The 14,863-nt window shown below is 33.4% G+C and overlaps 1 protein-coding gene across 1 annotated transcript; it reads left to right on the forward strand.

The window, feature by feature from the left end:
• The first annotated feature begins 4,662 nt into the window (after positions 1–4,662).
• On the forward strand, positions 4,663–6,654 carry LOC145679066 (putative glutamate receptor). The gene has a single exon (XM_081749663.1). It carries the CDS (start codon positions 4,663–4,665, stop codon positions 6,652–6,654), a length of 1,992 nt encoding a protein of 663 aa, XP_081605789.1.
• Positions 6,655–14,863: the final 8,209 nt, after the last annotated feature.

A 14,863-nucleotide genomic window follows, 5' to 3' on the forward strand; every position in this document is an offset into this window, starting at 1 on the left:
CGACGTAAAACTCAAAACTCAAATTCCACAGAGAAATCAAGTTTTAATTATTAAATATGTTGAAATCTATTACGTTAAATAGATTTTGTTTATGAATAAAGTACGCAATTACGTTAAATTCCAAGAATAATATATTTAATATTTTATCATTAAATAATGTTGCTAATAGCGCAAACAAGCAAACAAACTATCGTAGCAGAATTATTATTTAGCCTAGGCAAATTAGCTTCATCAGTGGAACAAATTCGGAAGAAGTTGATTTTCTGTACACACGTTCAGAATAGCATTAGAAACAATACTGTAAAGTTCAATTGATGTCAATGATGGGAATACTGGGAAATCGCCGCCATCTTGAAAATACTGTTTTCGGTCATTATTTCTTTACAATTTCGTTTCTTTGTGCTAAAACTATGCAAAAATATTATTGGACCTTTCTTGTAGAGCATCAAATTTCCAACAAATTGAAGAAGATTGGAATTCTCTAAAGCAATTGTTTCTAACAGATGGTTTCCGGGCCCTTTAAGGTCAGTGGACATTCACTGTAGGATATGCAATTTATGTTTGGGAAAATAATTTTATATTAAACCAGCCTTCAGGAAACATCATAATTTCATTTTTTAAAATATCTAACCGTACTTTGTCTTAACGTATTTAATTGGTGACAGGACACATTCAGTCTGTGTCTTTTTAGAATTGGAATTTTAATTATGATTTTTTAGGTCTCTTGGAGTGCCATTCATGGTGGTCCACCAAAAGTTGTTGGGAACTATTGCCCTGAAACCACCAGTTTCTAATTTAATTTTTCCGGGAGCATTTTCCTATTTTAGCTTTTCTCTTGTTTTTTCTATTTTGGTTTTCTAATTTTATATTTTTATATAATTATCACTTTCCGGATCTGGGGTTTTTGGGCTATTTTTTAGACTTTCAGTCAAGCAACTACTGCATCATCACTGTTTATCCTAGGATCATGGTTCATACCTCATTCTCTTCAGAATAGAGCTGGCTTTCAAACGCTACCACTTGCATGCTCATACCATATACCAGGAGCGGGAAAAATTATGTCAAAAGGAAAATTTTGGAGGGAAATTTTTTCCTCGCACTTTGGGCCCCTCTGGAGCGGCCCGGTGTGAACGTAGCCATCTAAAAAAATCTGATAAATAGTACTTGGTATACTGAATGTGTGTGCCAAATTTCAAATTTCTATTCTGAATACCAAGGACGAGAGAAATTTTATCAGGAATTCCCACCATGCCCCAAATTACCGTAAAACACCATGATATCAGGTAAAAAAATTCCTGAGACATCCCTAATTACCCTAGGGTCATGTTTCGCCCATCATTCTCTTCAGAATAGAACTGCCTTTCAGGCGGTATGACTCACGTTTTCCATCGTGTACCTAAGGCGGGAAAATGAGGAAAAACTGGATTTTTGAGGTAAAAATATCCTTTTTTTCAACTTTTAGCTTCCCTGGACCCCCCAGTTTTATCGCAGAGATCTGAAAAAAAATCTGGTAAATACTACTCGGTGGGTTGAATGTTTATGTACAATTCCAATTTTCCAGGTGCAAAAGTAGGCCCGCCAAAAAAAAATATACCGACAATGTCCCATATTCCCGTATACAGAGGGAAATTTTTAAACATTCCCCTAGACATACCTAATAACCCTAGGGTCATGTTTCGCCTATCATTCTCTTCAAAATAGAACTGCCTTTCAGGCGGTACCATTAACTTGTCCCCATCATGTATCTAAGGCGGAAAAATCCCGTGAAGGGGATTTTTGGTAAAAATTTCCCTTTTTCAATGTTTAGCCCCTTTGTAGTCCCTGTTTTAACGCAGAAATCTGAAAAAAAAAATCTGGTAAATACGACTCGGTGGACTGAATGTTCTTGCACAACTTCAATCTTCTAGATGCAAAAATTAGCCCGCAAAAAAATAATACCGAAAATGTCCAAAATTCCCCTATACAGAAGTATATTTTAATAAAAATTCCCTGACACTTCCCTAATTACCGTAGGGCCATTTGTCGCACATCATTCTCTTCAGAATGGAACTGCCTTTCAGACGGAATGACTCACATGTCTCCATCATGTATCTAAGGCGGGAAAATGAGGAAAAACGGGATTTTTTGGGTAAAAATATCCCTTCTTTCAACTTTTAGCCCCTCTGGTTCCCCCCTGTTTTAACGGAGAAATATGAAAAAATCTGGTAAATACTACTCGGTGGACTGAATATTTGTGCAAAATTTCAATCTTCCACGTGCGAAAATAAGCCTGCCAAAAATACTTTACATACCCCCCCCCCAAAAAAAAATATTACACGAAAATATATATTTTAGAATTATGACGTCATCACCTCCTATGTCTCGCCGCAGGAAGGTGTGAAACCATACGTAATGTCTTCTACAATGCCTCTGGTCTAGAAAAAAAAATCCCGGACGAAAAAGCTCAAATAGGAGAGTTATAACGCAATGTACCATGAAACACCCCGTATGGTACAGATTGTACCATGGGATCACCAAAGGGTTAATCTTAAAAACTTCTTTACTAACAGAGTATTACGTTAAACCTTTAGTCAATCTTCAAAATTATGAGATAAATTTAGAAGAAACTACAAACAATTTGCTTACCATTCTTAGTGAGTTGTCAGGATCAAACTCAGGAAGGGTAATTTCATGTAACATACCTTATTCATATTCCATTCTATCTCTATCTGAATGTGCTGGCTGTTTGCAATCCTCTCTTGTCAATTTTCCGTCAAACATTCTGTCTGTGACTTTCGAAATGCTGCTAACAGAAGTGCACAGCTCTACATTTTCAGGTTCTCTTATGTTTTTATCTTCATCACCAAAGAGTTGTTCATCAACTTGATCACCCATGATTTCTTTTTCAGTTGACATGTTAGGTGGTGGGTTGTTGCATCCCAATCCTCTACCTTGACAGCATGCAATACAAGATTGATGATCTGCATTTATGCATCTGCAACCTAATTAGAAACCCTTTTCACATTTACATGCTATTAGCTTCAAGAGATTTTCGGGATCGTGTAGTTGAAGCATGGCGACTGGAACCAAAGAAATTACATCTTCTTTCTGCCAACCCCATTTTTCTGCTGGTAACACATTGCTTTTCCACAGTTGCAGTTGATGAAATACTCTGAATAGGTGTTGTTGGGTAGCCTCTGTTGTTGGGGGAAGACTAGATAAGTTCAGTTTTGGCTTTAGAAACGAGTTGACAGAATTTAGTGTTTTTAAAGGTATTTAAAGAAAGAAGTCTCTGCCTGTGTAGCCCCGTATACTCGAAGAAAAAAAAACATCCCTCAGCCAGTAAAGTAGATGCTTGTGCTGATGTATCATTGAAAATTGAAACTGCATTTTGAAGTTCAGGGTTAGTTCTCAGAATTCGGAAGATTTTCTTCTTTCCTTGCATGAACAAAGATGATTTGGTGTCACAGGTACTTGTTGCATGTAAACAAAGAAATTGATCTTTGATACTTTTAAATTAGTGTTGCGCATCAATAAAAGAAAACATATTATTAGAAACTTTGCCTTGTCTTGGATTCGAAAGGTAGATAGTATCGCATCGGGTGTAAGTGATGTCAGCAGGATCAAAAGTCAGCATCTGCTACTACAACAATAGGCTTATTATTGACGCTGCTACTCAATTTGATGGCTCATCAATGTGCATGTTGAGCCTGTCTGCATCATAACTTGCTTGAGTGACAGTAGTTCCCTTGGCTTGGAGTTCTTTTGTGAGTTGCTAAATAAAAAGAGACTTATTCGCCAGATTTGACAAAAACTTACTTTGCTCAATCGTTGAGTTCATACTTTTTAGGCAAATGAAAAACATTTTGCTTCTTTGTTTTCAACGCTTGTTCAAGAAAATCGCACTGCCATCTGTTGTCAATTTTCAGAGTTCAGCAAAATCTTGCTGTATATAATTAGCTGAAATTGAACCCAAACTGCCTCAAATTATCCTTCCAACATCTTCTTGTCCTACTCAAGAACATTGCTCAGAGACTTATTTAGTGTAAGTTGTAAATTATTTGCTCATTTTCCATGTGGCTTGTTTTTTGATTATCTTAGATGTCTGAATATAACAATTTGAAATATATATGATGCCGATAATATGTAGAGTTTAGTTAGTTGGTTCGAGTTGAGCATTCCTTTTCAGCATCAAACCTAAATGAAACATAAACCTATAATATAGGCTCTCCCATCGGGAATCGAACTCTCAAATCCGTGCATCAAAGGCGTGTGGCCTAGCTACACTCTACCATGGAGGGAACCTATATGTAGAAGTTTGTACAGATTCTTATTCACTACTTTCTTCTCCCTTCCTTTGTCCGTATATTTCCTTGAAGACAATTTTTGGAAATCACTTTAGAGTTCTTTCATGGCAACGTGATTTGTGTTGTCCCAAGTTCGACTCCTGATGGGAGTATATGTTGGTCGAATCCCAGGTGTAACTATAGGTCCCAAGTCTCATTCAAATGGTTATGTTACTGAAAAGAAACAGTAAATTTTAACTAAAAGATTCCAGAAACCAGTTAGAATACACTAGGTATTAAAATTTGTCAAGAGTACTGTGATTGTTATTTATCTGTTGTGCCAACTCTAATATTCTTATACTATCATCTTTACAGATCAAATGTGTGCTGGGAAGAAATGATGTTGATATTGATGCTATCAACGCTGCTTTGTTTGGCAAGACGCATTGAAACTATCTCCTCTAAACTAGAAGTTATTAATAAGCCAGCTAGCAGTTTGGAATCTTTAATTTATACTGTGATAGACAAGTACTTTAGTGAAACAAAGTGTGTTACTTTAATCCAGGACTCACTAGGGCAATTAGAATCCGTCAGCGGTCATATTTGTCGTAAGACACACATTCCAATTGTCATTATACAAAGAGATGTTGTTACAAAACAACGTGATTACGAAACGCTGCTTCTTACTGTGATGAATCTTCAATGTACAGGTTACATTATTAGATCTCGCTATGTTAACACGGTGACCGAATCCATTTACAGAGTACTTCAACGAACAACAAATAGAGTTGAGAAGAACTTTCTTTTACTTCTTGACGGTAATGAGTATACATACGACAAAAACATTGATGAGAATTTTCTCAGGTATTCTCCAAATACCGTGATTGTGAAACCAACTTCAAATTTCTCAACTGAATCTTACAGGCTTGTAACTCACCAAATCGGTTACAATTTACACCCAAGAGGCTTCAAACCAGTAGCAATGTGGATTAAAAGAAGATTTCTTGGTGGTTCGAACATATATCCTGATAAGTTAAACAATTTGAAAGGAAATATTTTAAAGCTTAGCATGATCGAATATAGTCCTTATTCAATTCCTGGTGAAAACACTCATGACGGAACTGAGTATAGAGTAGTAACGGAAATTTCACGAAAATTAAATTTTGTTTGGAAACCAGACGTTGTTAAAGGTGGATTTGGAGTTGTTTTGGACAATGGAACAATCACTGGATTGGCTGGTTCTGTAGTTAGTGCAGAGTTCGTGGCTGGTATACCTGGTCAGTATGTTAGTGCACTCTATTATAATTTAGGGGAGTTTACTGTGCCTTACTTACGATCTGCTATTACATTTCTGACCCCAAAGCAAATATCGTCAATTTCGTTGTGGTCAGTATTTAGACCATTTCAATTATATGCTTGGATAGCAATGGGCAATTTTATCATCATAGGCTCTCTACTTCTTTTGACATTTGCACGAATTCATCACAGACTTTTTCCAAATATACGTAAAAGTCGTTATTATATGTACGGTTTATCATTTTTCCATTTAATTAGTCTAATTTCATTTATTGGTGTTGTTAATCCACGCCATCCGTCAATAAGACATCTGCTAATTTGGACGCTATTTACTTCAATGTTGTTATCAACAAACTACAGCTGTAATCTGGTATCTTACTTAACAATTCCTCCGCCAGCAGCTACTATAAATAACTTTGAGGAATTGGCGGAATCTGGATTAAAGTGGGGAATTGTTGATCCTAGTTGGCTAGAATTCCTTTTAGATGCAGTTGATGTGAATATCCAAAAGATAACGAAACGTGTTCTTTATAATGAAAACGGAAAAATCCTTAATGATTTGGCTAAAACTGGCGATATTTCTATTCTTGTTGAACGTACACTCTCTGGTAACATATGTGGTGCAGATTACCTGGAAGAAGATACTATTGTTCGTCAACACTTGATGGAAGAAGATGCAATATCTTTTAACATTGCATTGATGATGCCTAAGGCATGTCCTTTGGTTAATAAATTTAACCAAATCCTTCAGTGGTTAAGAGATTGCGGTATTATTGAAACCTGGGAGCGAATCGTTATTGAAGAATTAAGACCAAGAAAGTTTTTAATACCTCTGTATGAAACGGATAATTATCCTTCTAGCTGTAGACCATTAAAAGTGGATCATATACTAGGAGCGTTTGTTCTGTTGGGAGTTGGCGTACTTGCATCAATTATCGGTTTCCTATTAGAACTCATTCCGTTTGCTGTTAGAACTATTCGTGCAAAACAGGTAGTTTGGAAATTGAAGGCAACCATCAGATGTACATTAGCACTTTGGAAGTTCAAAAGGCGTGTTAGGACATTTTTGATTGAAAACAAGTGTAACAAGTGAAACTAGAAAATGACGAAACATCTTACTATAAGCGAACTTACTCGAATATGTTACCGATATTGAATACATACTATTGTATGTCTGTTGCTACCCTATTTCCTTATTACTAGATGTTATGGGGCATCAAGTGTATATTCAGAAAGTGATTTATTAATTTTTTGTTGGAAATTTTGAAATATTATCAACTATATCATATTCATCAGATATTGTAAAAAGTTCTAATAAGTTATTATTATTTTAATACCAGGATGTGCGATCGAATGCATCGTAGTGAAGCTCTTTCCAAAAATTTCAGTGTTAGCTGAATACTTTCTAAATCGGAATATGTATATACATACAATATTATCTTACCTTTGATCCGAAGTAAAAAGAAACTACAAACAAATAAAGAAGGACTAAAACCCAATTTTTATTTTAGAAATAAATGCGGAGATGGAAAGAACTGCGTAATAACCGAAATACTAGAACAACGAAGAAAAATTATGTCCACTAATAAGAAGAAAGGAGAAAAATCTAAATTCACTCATGAGAATTGAATCACTGATTGGAAAAAGGGAATAAGTGCATCAGACCTAAGTTTTCAAAAACGCTAAAAAACCTTCCCGAGGCTTTGTTTGTACTTGTTGCAAAAAGTGTATAATTGATTACTTGTAGCAAAAGAACTAACAAACACTAAGACAAAAAGGAGAATCTTGTATTGCAGCACTGCAATTGGTTAAATAAGCTTAAAAATGGAAAAAATACTCCCTTTTTCCAATCAATTAGAGTTGGACGCAATTGTAATTGTGTGTAGGGCATGTAATGTGCAGTTTATGATAGAAAGCTATGAAAATATACATGCTGAATACAATGTTGTATGTTAATCTTGAATATATACAGTGTGTATCCGAACTATCACGCATGTTAGGCTTCTAACACTTTTATTGTCACCGTTCGTTTTTTTTTTTTTTTTTTTTTGTACAGCACATGTTATTCGTACAGCAAGAAAAGTAGTACAATAGACAGTTGAACAAAATACGTAGCAAAATACGTTGTCAAAATAGAATGACCTTACATAGGGTCCTACTCGTCTGCATCTTCGTCTTCTGCAGTTTCTTGGTCAGTGGTTTTCCATGAACAAATCATCCTATAAAACTTTTTGTATTGGTCAGGTATGCATTTGATGATTTGTGAAGAATCGTTTATCTTTTTCTGATTGATCGGGACTTACCAATCGTATGCCTTTGACGTTGGCAGTGAAACTTTTGTGACATTACTTTTGAGTAATCAAAAAATATCAGTTCTTAGTTCATTGATAAACTTATGAGCTTGCACATAACCTAGAGATTCTGCTTTATAAACAGTGTCTCTATTTACTTACTTGGAATTTCACTGTTTTGTCCACAATCCTACCTGAAGATTTCTTGTAAAGCGGTTACCAACAATGTTTAAAATCAAAGATTTCTTCATTGACAACTTCGTAAACCTGAAATTTAGTATCAGTATTTCTTGCATTCGTAATCATGTGATTATACTGTGCTGGTAAATAAATGCGATTGTGTCGTTTGAGTTCTCGTTTGATTATAACAAAATTTCGGTCACATGGTAAAAACTGTGACCTCTGACAGGCAAATATTGCTGTACAGTGGTAAAGCGTTATAACACGATCAGACTGAAAAGCATTAATGTCATTGTATGATTCCAGTTTTGGTATTGTATGATCACCACTTGTATCACTGAAAACACGTAAATCTGTAACTGATTGGGCCAAATATTTCTCTATAGATTGTGCAATGCGAAGACAATGCGAAGTATCGTAACGTCAGCAGAGGGCTCTAATGGTTGTCTACATACACACAGTCTCACAGTTGTGGTGGTATCCTATAGTGATTGGAAGAAGGAAATAAGAAACGTAGTTATTCCCTTTTTCTAATCAGCGAGATATTTTGTTTTCTACATTAGTCATATAGAGTTGCCCAAACACTCCTATTTTCTACTCAACGATGTAACTATCTCGAAGGAACACATCTGCTATCTCAGGTTAAAATCGCAAAAAATTGTACTTATTCCCTTTTTCCAATCAGTGGTTCAATTAAGGTAAGGAAAAAAGAGAATATCGTATTGAAACAAAAAGAAATATTTGTTCCATTCTGATGACAGAGATTGAAACTCCCAAAATATGGTCACCTGGTAAGGGAGAAAATGTGGCACGTGGAAGTGTAAAATTAGACGTGTAATTGCAAAGCAAATATTAGTCCTGGAGCGCTTGTACTGATGATAAGGCACAAAAATAAACCTTTATTTGAATCGGTCATTGCAGGAAGGGCACATGTTACAACATCATGTTTTCGAGAAAAAGGCAAAAAAACCGTTTAGTTCGTACATGTGTGCTGTTACCAAAATGCATGATAATATTTTGTGAGAAACAATAGTTTTCGATCGTTATTCATTTTCTTAATAGACAAGTTTAAAATTTTTCACATATGCCCTTTCTACACTGACTGAACTGAGAGTGAAGCAAGAAGCTATTATTAGTTAGCAATCTACGAATATTATATGATCTATGAAGAATATCCTGTTGCGAGAATTGCTTTGAAAAATAAATAAAGACTAACTTAACAAAACCTACGGCAATTTAGTTGAGGTTTGAGAGAAGGTACTCTATTAAATCTTTAACGTATAAACGCCTTTAAAGATCACTACAGTGACCAATCTAAAATACAGTGACCAATCTAAGTTATTGTAAGACCAACAATACTGTAGGTTATTATTAATAACAAACGCAGAGGTTGTTGTTTTACATGGGTTCATTACTCATCTAATTTACAATAGAAAACATTACAAGTTGACTGAGTAAACATGATAATAATGTCACGTGAAGAAAGTCAAAAGAATATACTCGAAATACACAGCGAATAAAATAAACAAAACTCGTTTGATTCATAATATGATAACAATCACGTTATTTTGGTTATCAGTGTTTTTCTTCATTCCGTTTCATCCCCACTGTCATCATTCATGAGTTGCTGTGCAGCTTCCAGATTTCTCGGCCACCGCTGCAATTGATTTTTTAAAACTCGGAATATCTGATCATTGAGATAGATATCCTGAGAATCTTTTGTTTCCACTGAATATGCCAGTATACTACATCGTTTACTTTCGGTAATTTTTGAAAAACCTTTTAATCTACACCGCCAATTATCACCTGCTTTTACAGCTGGAACATATTTGTGAGAATATGATGAATCTGACAATCCTTTAATTTTAGCTTGTTTCATGATATTTCTCTGGTAGTTCTCAATATGCCGAATTCCTTTTCGTTTCATGGTCTGTAGAGAATTATCGTCACTACTTGCAGACATGGCAAAGTCAGCACTACCAATTACAACACAAGATAAACACGTTCAACAATACGCCAACACCCACGACGAACGAACGATATAACTGTTACAACGAACTGTACTGTACTTGGTATCTAATCATAAAGACGCATTTTAGCGGGAAAAGTGTCACAAATGGCTGTCTACAACGCGTTCAATATGAGTTTTCTTCAGTAGTAGTGTGTATTACAAACTGCGTCCAGTGCAGCGTCCAGTGCAAAAAGGGCACATGTGTTACACATATGCCCTTTTTGCACTGAACGTCGTTTTTAATATTCAAAATAACTGCCTTCAGAAGAAGATACCTGAGATCCCTTTGTGGCAAATAATGGGCCTACCTATGTAGATAATAAATCTAATGTTATCACAATTTCGACCAATGTCACATGTGCCCTTTCTGCAATGACTGATTCAATTAAGTTTTGAAATACGGTTGCTACATACCTATTTCTTATAAGTAGCGCATATTTAAATGTGACATGAGTTTCTTAAGTTTGAGACAATAGTCAAATTTCATTCATTTGGAAGTATCAAAAGGAATTTCGAAATTTCTGCATATTTCTTTTGCCACCAAGCACATTATATTTTATTATTTTAGGAATGGTTATGCTGAGCTTATTGTTCACCTACACGGTTAAGCATATATATATATATATATATATATATATATATATATATATATATATACATATAATTATAATTTTAAATAGGAACATCATGGAGGCATTTTTACCCATCGTACTTCGAACTGTTCATACGTATGGTGCAGAAATTTTGAGGCGTTTAAGGAAACAAATTTCTAATAAGTCTTCGTGACTGGGATTGACTCACAACAGTACATGGAAAATTACTGTCTCATTTTGCCTTATGTTCCGTTTGTAGAAACAATCTAGTGAATCATGTATACAAATATACTACTTAGAAGATAGATTAGAACCACTACATAAAAAATAAGTGAAATGTGCTCTGTTTAGTTTAGTGAATGTTGTAATGTAAGTGCGGACGAATGGAATGGAAGATGATATTAATGCTGTATTATTATATGTCGAGAGCTCTCCTCTCAGGAATGAAGAGTTCAGCGATAGAGATTATGAAAGCATGATAGATGGGCTGGATGAAGAAATAAGATGTCCCGTACAAACAACAATCAGATATTTCTGGATTATTTGAACACTATGCATTCCATAATTTCATTGGATATTTATCTTCATTGTTTTGAATTAGATTTTTAGTTCCTATTTTTAAATTATAATTGTCTATTTACCTCCTTATTCTCGATATTTTTAGTGGCTGAGCAACTTTGTTTTCTTTATTATACTTCATAGCATGTAATTCTAAAAAAAATAGTAAAAATTTCCATTTTATACAGATAGTGAGTATTATAATATATATATATATATATATATATATATATATATATATATATATATATATATATATATATAGTTTTCAGATAAACAGAAAACGTTATGTGAGTTTATGATAATGTTTATGTTTATGATAAACAGTATTGAGTTAAATTGACTAAAATATGCTCATCATAAAAAAGGGATTCAAATTGATCCTCTGATGCTTGTAATATAAACACAGTTCTGATTCCCCTAGTGCTAGGAAAGATATCCAATCTGGACAAATTGGATTCAGCATTATTTACCCGAAGACAATTAGGATATTGTTTCAAATTTATACAGAAACACAATATGATTAGTGGATTCCAAAATGTTTGATTCACAGTTAGGAATTATGTTGATATTACTGCATTTCAAGATCTCAAAATCATCAATGCACCAAAGGTTTTCCTTCCACTGTTTATAATATATGAATTGAACTTCTGAACGAATGTGGGCATAGTAATATAGCCTTTTTAATATTAGTTCAGATATGTGAATATATAATATCTATCTGCGGTCTTAAAATATGTTATCCACCATCAGTAAATATAGACTTGAATACGAAAGCATGAAATTGTTGAATCTGGAATTTTACTACGTTAGAAATCTACAAGAAAATGAAAATTAAGATTTCTTAAGATTAATAATTATAGTTGAAAGGAGTTTAATTTTGATTTTTTTATATATATATAGTGTAATGAATACATATATAATTTGGTCTTGCTCCCACTAACTCACTGCTCCCACTGAAACCTCTATTCAAGTGGATGTGGTGTAAATTAACAATTTCCGATTTCAAGACTGATCATCATAGTGGAAATTTGTAATAGAGAGCAAATAGTTTTTATGTGGATTCATTACTGTCAAACGCATGTTTTGTCTATTTTTTGATACTCTATTGCAATCGAAAGTAATAGACATCACTTACCATCAGTGATGAAAATTTTCCGGAAAATTTTCCGATTCATAAAAACATACTCCACTTATTCCTACATCGTTGTTTAGACGTGACGTGAGGTGGAAATTTTTCTTCTGTATTCCGGAAAATTTTCAGTTCTTAACAAATATCAGTGATCAATTAACAGTTCCTCAGTATTCAAAAACTTGATTGAAATCATGTATAGAAATGTTAAAAAGTGAAAGATCGTTTAAAGAATCTGAAAATTTTCATGGCTCAGACAATTTTCAGTACTATGTAGGAAGAAGTGAAACAATTTTTCATGAATCGCAGTATTTTCTGTCTTGTATGGGAAAATTGAAGAACTTTTTATGAATCGGAAAATTTTATTGCTCTGTAGAAGCCAGTGAAAGGAATTTTCATGAATCGGAAAGTTTTCATCACGATGTAGAAACAAATTAAGAAAACTGTCATAATCCGGACAATTTTGGGAAATAGTATAGTGATGTTTGGTGGAAAAATTTCCACTATATTTAACTGCACATGCAATTCCTGTAGGGGGAAGTTAGACAGCAACAAATTATCATTTTTCCAATTAACTTTCGAAAACCAGAAAATTTTCTAATATTTCAAGTTGGGAAGTAAGAATATACAGTGTTTCTCTCTCTCTCTCCTCTCTCTCTCTCTCTCTGTGTGTGTGTGTGTGTGTGTAAAGTGCAGGGAACATACATCGAGTTCGTAGAGAACAAATATCCCATTCCAATATTTAAAATGTAACAAGAAATTGAAAAGAAACCTTTGTGAATTTATCAATTTCAGAAACAGAAAATTCCACTAGTTCTTCACATGTAGGACTGTCTATATAATGAAATAACTACATCAAAGTTCCTTATGAAGATTGTTTTTCTAACAGAAAATAAGAAAAAATGATTTTATTGTGTTTAACACTCGTAAATCGTAATTTCAATATTGGAATTTTGTATAATCAACATCTTAGAGCAAATATATGTATTGTAAAATTACCATTATTATGCATAAAAATGTATTAGAAATAATGACGATTCGATAGAACAAGTACATATTATATATATATTGGAAATTAAAATGAAATTACTTGTTGCTTTTAGAACGCAACGATAATAGTGCAGCTTTTTATGTTTCTTTTATTATTTTATTGGAAGAACAACTACACAAATAAGCTTCCTTATTATTTATATTTCACTTTCTCTTCTGAATGAATATATGAATAAATAAATGTTTATTTCCAAAAAATGATCAGTATTTGCTTTCATGAGTTACTTAAACTCGAATTTTGGGTAGTCAAAAGTTTGCAGTACGCACTTTATATTATATCTACGTATTTATACATATTGCAGTATGTAAATCTATAAAAGTAGTAAAGCTATGAGAAAACCGTCTTAAGCGTATTAAACTGACGAAATCTAATATTGTAAGATCAAAAATGGATTCTGAGGGCAGAACGCATTGAAGATTTTGTAACATTCTTGAAATGAAGAATCGTTAGATTTTCACTTCATGAAACTTTTTAAGACAATATTTATTACCAATAAATTTTACGGCTAAACAACGATGTAGGAATAAGTGGAGTATGTTTTTATGAATCGGAAAAGTTTCCCTTCCAAAATTTTCCGAAAAAGTTTCATCATTGTACAGGATAGACAATTTGTCGATTCGTGAAAAATTGTTTCACTTGTTCCTACATAGTGCTAAAATTGAATCATGACAATTTTCAGATTCCTTAAACGATTTTTCTCTTTTTAACATTTCTACACATGGATTCAATTAACTTTGTGATTACTGAGGAATTGTTGCTTGATTACTGATATTTGTTAAGTACGGAAAATTTTCCGGGAAAATATAGAAGAAAATTTTCCACCTCACATCACGCCAAAACAACGATGTAGGAATAAGTGAAGTATGTTTTTATGAATCGGAAAATTTTTATCACTGATGTGCAGTTAAATATAATGGAAAATTTTCCACCAAACATCACTATACATAATATCAAAAATTGTCTGGCTTACAAAAAGTGTTTTCCACTTGTTTCTACATCGTGATGAAACTTTTCCGATCTATGAAAATTCCTTTCGCTTGTTTCTACAGACCAATAAAACTCCGATTCACAAAAAGTTTTTACTTTTTTCTTCAAAATGAAAAATTTCCGACTCATAAAATGTTCTTTAATTTTTCCATATAAGACAGAAAATACTGCAATTCATGAAAAATTGTTTAACTTGTTCCTACATAGTACTGAAAATTGTCTGAGCTATGAAAATTTTCAGATCTTCAAATTTTCAGAAATTAATAGATCTTTCAATTTTTAACATTTCTATACATGAATTCAAAGAATTTTATGATTGCCGAGGAATTGTTACGTGATTACTGATATTTTCTTAGAAAGGAAAATTTTCCTGAAATATCCAAGTTGTCAACATTTAATTTCTGGTGTTTTCTATATAAGCACAGAACGTATTTCAATATTGTTAATGGAATAATGGATGAAGTAAGATGTTTCAAATGAACTTTTTTGTCTTATATTT

The sequence above is a fragment of the Thermobia domestica genome, chromosome 2 (genome assembly GCF_964235325.1).
Source record: "Thermobia domestica chromosome 2, izTheDome1.hap1.1, whole genome shotgun sequence".
In the NCBI taxonomy this organism is placed as follows: Eukaryota; Metazoa; Arthropoda; class Insecta; order Zygentoma; family Lepismatidae; genus Thermobia; species Thermobia domestica.

What these genes read in the sequence shown, in the direction of transcription:
- LOC145679066 (XM_081749663.1), top strand. Translation starts at nt 4,663, where the DNA reads ATGATGTTGATATTGATGCTATCAACGCTGCTTTGTTTGGCAAGACGC.